This window comes from Microtus pennsylvanicus, chromosome 3 (genome assembly GCF_037038515.1).
Source record: "Microtus pennsylvanicus isolate mMicPen1 chromosome 3, mMicPen1.hap1, whole genome shotgun sequence".
Classification (NCBI taxonomy): Eukaryota; Metazoa; Chordata; class Mammalia; order Rodentia; family Cricetidae; genus Microtus; species Microtus pennsylvanicus.
The window spans coordinates 104,589,015-104,596,295 of NC_134581.1; the positions used below are offsets into that span (position 1 = coordinate 104,589,015).

Genomic DNA, 7,281 nt, shown 5'->3' on the forward strand with positions numbered 1-7,281 from the left:
TCTAGAGAGGATCTTCATTGATAGAGGTGAGGGGAGAGGAGGGGACACTGCCAGGAAAAGATGCCAGAGGAGCCTCTACCGAGAGCAACAAAATAAATGTCAGAATTTTACGGGTGTGTGTGTGGTGCTACCAGGAAGCTTCACATCACATGATTTAATTCAGTATAGCTTATGTGAACAAGAGCACAGAAGAGCCAGATGCCATGAATTGAAAGCTGTCAAGTCATATTGCACAGTCTGCTCTCTTCCAGAGAGAGCTGCCGGGAGGCGTGGCCTGACCCTCCAGACTATGGGATCTGGTCTAAAGGGCAGGCACAGGGTCTCACAGCTTTCCTGCTGTGCCCCCTTCCACTCCAGCTCCGCTCAGCTCAACCCTTACTGATGGCATAGTGATATTCTAGGCTATATAAGAGGACAGCTGAAGCGGAAAGCTTGTTGTCTTTCCTGAACCAACACACCTGTTCACCAGAGTCTACACGTGCGAGCAGGCCAGCTTAGCAGGAACCCTTACGTCCATATATCTACCCTCACATGTGACAAAATTTTACTTTCAGTTATGAATCTCACATCACTTTCTTGCCTCCAGGTTGGACACAAACTTGCACAAACATCTCAGCTCTTTCCCCTCATGTTAACTGTTTTGAATTATTCCAGTGATCCTCTTCCCCAGGCTTCAGTGATCTCTTCCCCCCAACTGTCTGTGGCATAAGAGGAAAACCAACACACTCCTTTCAATTAACACATGTGGTCTGTGCCTTTATAGCTCTTATGTTAATAAAACCAAAAGCAAGCTAGGCTTAGCGGTTCATACCTATAATCCCAGGATTTAGGAGGTGAAGGCAGGAAGATCAGAAATTCAAGGCTAGTATCCAGCTGTGTAGTCAACTCAAGAACAGCTTGGGCTACAAGAGGCCCTGACTCCAAACAGTGGGAAATTACTGAAACTTCTATTTTCGAATAAAAATGGTTGAATTTCATTTATTTTTAAATTTAAAACATTACCCTAGAAATACTATAAAATGTTGTGGGGTGTGGGAAGATGAGTCTAAACAGTAGGAGCTCCCACCCTGTTCCTGAATGCTGGTAGGAAGAGCCACCAGAAGACACACTAGAAGCTTCTACATTCTACTCTTGATTTTTCAGGACCCATGTGGTAGGAGGAGGGACTCCCTTTCTGCCAGTTGTCCTCTGCACCAACGCAAAACAAATGAATAAAGATGTAATAAGCATTTTAAAAAATTAAAACAAACCAATGAAAACACATTCAAAAGGCAAATTCAGGTGTGTTTCCTGTGGTGATGATGTGAAGGGCCCCCTCCCAACAGGTTCTCCCTAGCTTATGTGGACACACTGCAGGCTGGAGCTAAAACTCTTCTCAAAATTGCTTTCTCTAATTAAATCAGCACCCCCGCCCCCGCTTTTAGAATTCCAGCTAATAACAGCTGAATGACTCAATAAGAGAGGGTCTGGCCCTGGGGTTAAGCTTCCCATGTGATCGCAGATGCAGATACCTAGCTGTAACCATCTAGGTACACGTGACGAATTAGCACAGCCTTAACTTGGGCGCAATCACGAACATAGAACATTTATTCATCATTTTATAGTCCCAAGTATTTTGCATTACCTTCCTGGGAGTAGAAATTATTTCTTAAGTGTTTAAAAACAGTGAATCTTCATCCATGCAGCTATTCACCCTCAGCTCCGTAGCACAAGGAATGCTGTTGGCCTGCAATTGGGCGGGGGAAAGAGTGATTGAAGTTCCACGGCTCAAGGGCTATACAAAAGCTGTCCAGTTAACTCACATTAGTGGGCATCAAACTTCTTATGCAAATCAGAGTATCTGAAGTTAGAATTGACCTGGGGATGTCTCCCTGCAGCAGTATGCTCCACGTGCATGTTTGTGACTTGTCTGCTCATATTTAAAAGTTCTTATGTGTCATCCTTACACTGAATATTCACTTTCAAAAATCTGTTTGCGGGGGCTGGAAAGATGGGTGGCTCAGTGCTTAGGGGCACTTGTTTCTTTCACAGAGTACTGATATGGTGGCTCACAACCATGGGGATCCCACGCTCTCTTCTGACCTCCGTGGCACCAGGCATGCGTGCAGTACACATACAGGCAAAACATCTATAAACACAGAATTAAATAAACCTAAAAAAATCAGACTGCAAATATATGGTGTGGAGAAACTGAGGCAAACTTAGATGGTTTATTGGGTAAAGTCGCGTGCATGATCTGTTTCAGTGAAATAAACGCCTTAAAACTTTTTTCCCCCTTTTCTTTTTTTGGTGGGGAGTCAAGGATAGACTGTATTTCCATAACTCAGATAACACTTTTGCCTTCTGTACTGTGATGTCTCCACGAGCTCCCTTTGGAGTGTTTCTAGGACCTGTCACACTGCTCTGAGTCCGTGCCTGACTCCACAGCTGGCCTGTCTTGCAGGTCTCCAAGATCTGGCCTACAGTCCTTTTTCTAGGGCTTGAGTCCTGCTTCACCACCACCCCCACTCCCATCCCCACCCCCACCCCGCCCGGGGCGTCACTGGCCAAGCACCGGGCAATACGGAAGGAAGCTGTTTCTGCTCTGAGCTCTGGAGTGCAATCGCATCCTCACACCCGACCCCATCCACCCACACCACCGCCTAGGGACTTCTGGGGACCTCTCAAGCCCACTACTCTGAAAGGTGACGGCTCAGGCCACCTAGGCGAGGGGACAGCGGACACACTCGCACAGAGAGGCGCGACCGCGACCCGGGGTGAGGCTCCAACCGGGAGCAATCGAGGAGCCCAGGAGCCCTTGCTGTACAAGGGAACCAGCGCAGGCGCAGGAGAAAACGCCCCGGGCCCGGCCCCGCAGGTCTGAGGACGAAGTGTCTGGGAGGGACAGGGTGGCGCCGGGCCAGGCTGCCCGCGGGGCTCACCTCGCGCTGGACCTGGGAGGGGCGCGGCACCGCCCGCGGGCCTACGGATGCCCCGCCCGTCCCACTCCACGGCCCGGGCCGGTCGTGAGCTGCTGCAGTATGAGAGCCGGTGCCGCCCCTCGCGGTCGGTGGACGCGTGGCGAACCGAGGCGGCGGCTCCTGGGCTCTGCATGGGGACACCAGGGGCCCGGCGACGCGCACGGCGCGGAGGCTGGGGATTACCCCTGAGCTCCTCTGCGCTGACTGCAACAGGACTGCTGTGTACCGCGTTGACCGCCTGCATATGCTGGGGACAGCTGCCGCAGCTGCCCTGGGCGTCCCCAGCTCCGCCGCGCCCAGTTAGCGTGTTGCTCTGGTGGGAACCTTTTGCGGGGCGCGGCGGCTACTCTAGGCCTCCCCCTGATTGCAGCCTGCGCTTCAACATCAGCGGCTGCCGCTTGCTCACCGACCGCGCGGCCTACGGGGAAGCTCAAGCAGTGCTGTTCCACCACCGCGATCTGGTGAAGGGACCCCCCGACTGGCCCCCGCCCTGGGGCGCCCAAGTGCGCACCGACGAGGCTCTGGAGCTACGCGTATTCGACGACCATGAGGGAGCGGCGATGCTAGCAGGCGAAGCCCTGGAGACCGCAGGCTCTAGACCTCCGGGTCAGCGCTGGGTGTGGATGAACTTCGAATCACCCTCCCACACCCCTGGGCTGCGAGGCTTGGCTAAGAACCTTTTCAATTGGACCTTGTCCTATCGGGCCGATTCGGACGTCTTCGTGCCCTATGGCTTCCTCTACCCCAGAAGCCACCCAACTGACCAGCCACCAGGCCTGGCTCCCCCGCTGGCACGCAAGCGGGGCCTGGTGGCCTGGGTTGTGAGCCACTGGAATGAACACCATGCACGGGTCCGTTATTACCACCAGCTGAGCCGGCATGTGCCTGTGGACGTGTTTGGTCGGGCGGGACCCGGACAGCCGGTGCCAGCTAGCGGACTGCTGCACACTGTGGCCCGCTACAAGTTTTACCTGGCCTTTGAGAACTCGCAGCACGTGGATTACATCACTGAGAAGCTGTGGCGGAATGCCTTCCTGGCCGGGGCCGTGCCAGTGGTGCTAGGTCCTGACCGTGCTAACTATGAGCGCTTTGTGCCTCGTGGTGCCTTCATCCACGTGGATGATTTCCCTAATGCTGCCTCCCTGGCAGCCTACCTGCTCTTTCTTGACCGAAACGTGGCTGTCTATCGCCGCTACTTCCACTGGCGCCGGAGCTATGCTGTGCACATTACCTCCTTTTGGGATGAGCCGTGGTGCCGGACTTGCCAAGCTGTGCAGACCTCTGGGGACCAGCCCAAGAGTATCGGCAACTTGGCAGGCTGGTTTGAGCGGTGAGGCCACTCTGCTGTGAATTGACTACATCTCTTCCGCTGAAGTTTTAAAATACCCAATTCTGCTTGATGGGAAAAAGATGAGATACTGATTATTATTTGGCACAAAGATGGGATGGGAACATTCCCAGGCCCGCTTGACTTTTTACGGAGAGCTGAGCTGGCTCTCTGTTAAGGGGCAGTGGTATCCAGGGTGAGGATGGAGGCTCTCTTCCTTACCTGCCATCCATGGGAAGAAGTGGCTTTTCCTTCTGGCCGTTGGCCTCTTAATTCTCTAGCCCACGGTCGCTTGGACCAGTGAGGAGAAGACCACTGGTTTTGAAAGCTCAGTGTGAGATGGGGGAGGACTGTGTCCAGAGTGGGTTTTTCTTTGATGGTTGAATTTTTCAAACCATCCAATCCTGGAAAATAGAAGCCATTGATTTCCTTCACCAGCTTTTGGTGTCCCCAGCCTGTGAATAGAAACAAGAGGCAAAGTTATCCTCAGCGGAAAGTCAAGGTGAAGATGTGGGGGCACCTCACTTTGCACTAGAAACCTATTCCTGACAAGCTGCATTTAAGCAACACGTCAAACTCGGGGCCCTAGGAAAGGACGGTATTTGATAGAAATAAACGGAAAATCCCTTCACAATGTGAACGATCACCTCCTGAGTGTTTCTTCTGTCTTCATATGTCCCTATAAGCTGGATTAAGAAAGCATTAAAAATACAAATATGAAAAAGCACACATATCTTCTTGCCCTTTTCCTAACCAGTGTTTACAATGGAAGAGACATCAATGATAGTGTCACGTCCACAGAGTTGTTTATTTCGTGTCTCTGCTGGACCTGAAGTTTAAACTGGAACGTTAGTCCTTAAGCAGCGTTGGCAGTGCTGTGCAGAGAGAACAGTAAAAGAGACTTTGATGAACTATGGGTTTGTGCAAAAGGAAAAAAAAATCTTTTGTGTGTCTGTTATATGGTTGTTCTGTTTCTGTCCTTTTTGTTGTTGTTGTTAAATGGAACTGAACTAGTGCCTTCAAATTAGTTGTCTGTTCTTTGTTAAACGCTGAAATCTCCAGGTTCTCCTCTGAATCTGTATCTCAGTACACTGATTCTAGTGCCTTTGAGCCTATCTGTGGACCAATCTTGAAAATACACTCCTGGACTTTCCAAGTTCAACAGAAGTCAGGGCATGCCTGCTTGTGCCAAACACTGGGCTTGAGCTCCCCGGGAGGTACAGGAAGGTGTGAGAAGTGCCTTCTCTACCACTGCCTCAGTGAATAGGGGTTTTGGTCACAAAAATAAAGCATCGTTCATAAATCAGAAGGCTTCATGCTGTCAATCAGAAGGCTTCACGCTGTCAAGCCAGGACCTTCTGTCCCTGTTATGGGCAGGTTCCAAGATTAAGAGTTCTGTCAGGTTCTCAGCCTAGAGCTTAGGTCCAGGTGTTTTTGTTCTTTCTCTTCCCTAAAGGCGGCAATTAAAAAAGCTGTGAATAACATTTCCTCCCTCAAGTGTTATAGTGTGGGCAGAACCGCAACTACAGAGCACCAGCCACCCAGCAAAGGCAAAACAAAAGTTCTGGGTTCTCTTTGTTTTGCTTTTTCAAGACAGGGTTTCTCTGTAGAGTCCTAGAACTCTCTCCTTCTTCTTCTCCTCCTCCTCCTCCACCAGGCTGGCCTTGAACTCAGAGACCCACCATCCCTGCCTTCCAAGGGCCAGGATTAAAGGTGTGCATCACCACACCCAGCTTAAAAGTTCTGTTTTTAAAATGAGTATTGATGAAATGTTGACCGGGGTCTTGGTGTTGTTAGAGATCCACACTGGGCAGTAGGAGAGAGTTTAGGATTTGGTAATCTGGTAAACTCTGCCTTCCAGCTGGGGGAACACTGGGATGAGGGTGACGCTGGGCATAGAGTCCCTCTTCTGTGAAGTGTAAAGAGAGAATACCTGACTTTTCCCTGGGCTAAGGAAGTAATGATGCCTCCCATGATTTAGGCAGCTGATTATATATATATATATATATATATATATATATATATATATATATATATATATATATATTTCCTTCTTTGCAGTGAGTTTAAGTTGCCCTCATATGCATTTTACATTTCTTGAAATTAAATATCAAAATCTATTACAGAACCAACCTGAAAAAGGAAGGTTAGTCATATCATATTGTGTATTCCAAGTAAGTTCTTAAAGCTAAGCCATATTTCAGAATCATACAATTTTTTTTCTAAGCTTGTATTTTCAGACTAGAAGTGCCTATGGTTTTTTTTCCTGAAAAAAATTATTTTGGTAAAGCTTTGTAATTAAATTGTTATGGATTGTTTCACCTATACCCTTTGCATTAAATTTATGTAAAACTAGCCTATGTTTGCGGAATGATTATTATGGGGAAGAGTGCTTCCGAATGTGTTATGTATGTTAAATGTATTTTATGTGATTGTCATGACTTTGTTTAAGGCATAACCTTTCCTTCCAAGTTGATCCCAAACGTAACATTTTTACCCTTGGATGACCCTCCTTCCATTGAGGGACTCGGGAAGGATCGTCTCCAAAACCAGGAGAACTTGCTGGCAGTGCTTAGATTCTTTTGTGTTCCCAAGCCCTCGCCTGACAGTAAGAGGAAGACACTTAGGGTGCCAGGGTGACTTCAGGAAAGAGCTTGTTGTTGGGAGCCAGAACCTGAGACTGTGGCTTGGCCACCTTCTGCTTCTGTGGCCTAAATCAGGCAAGTCATTTAAGTTCTTGAGTTGTAGCTTCCTTTTTATCACATGAATGACTGTAAGGAACCATCCTGAAGAATGACATGTGCCTAGGCAAAGTGTAAGCTGCTGTACCATTGCAAAAGCATGTCTTTGAAGGCTCTGGACAGAGCTTAGCAGACAGTTTCTTTATAGCCAGAGTGACTAGTTTCCACTCTGTGGGCTGGACAGTCTATGCCTGTACCCTGTGGGCTGGACAGTCTATGTCTGTGCTCTGCAGGCTGGACAGTCTATGCCTGT

General features: G+C 49.1%; 1 protein-coding gene across 1 annotated transcript; it reads left to right on the top strand.

Moving 5' to 3' along the window:
- The first annotated feature begins 2,587 nt into the window (after window positions 1-2,587).
- Window positions 2,588-6,636, top strand: Fut4 (fucosyltransferase 4). Its single transcript, XM_075966795.1, has one exon. The coding sequence runs from the start codon at window positions 2,969-2,971 to the stop codon at window positions 4,292-4,294; it is 1,326 nt and encodes a 441-aa protein (XP_075822910.1). The 5' UTR covers window positions 2,588-2,968; the 3' UTR covers window positions 4,295-6,636.
- Window positions 6,637-7,281: the final 645 nt, after the last annotated feature.

Coding starts and splice junctions, on each gene's coding strand:
- Fut4 (XM_075966795.1), top strand. CDS start 2,969: ATGCCCCGCCCGTCCCACTCCACGGCCCGGGCCGGTCGTGAGCTGCTG.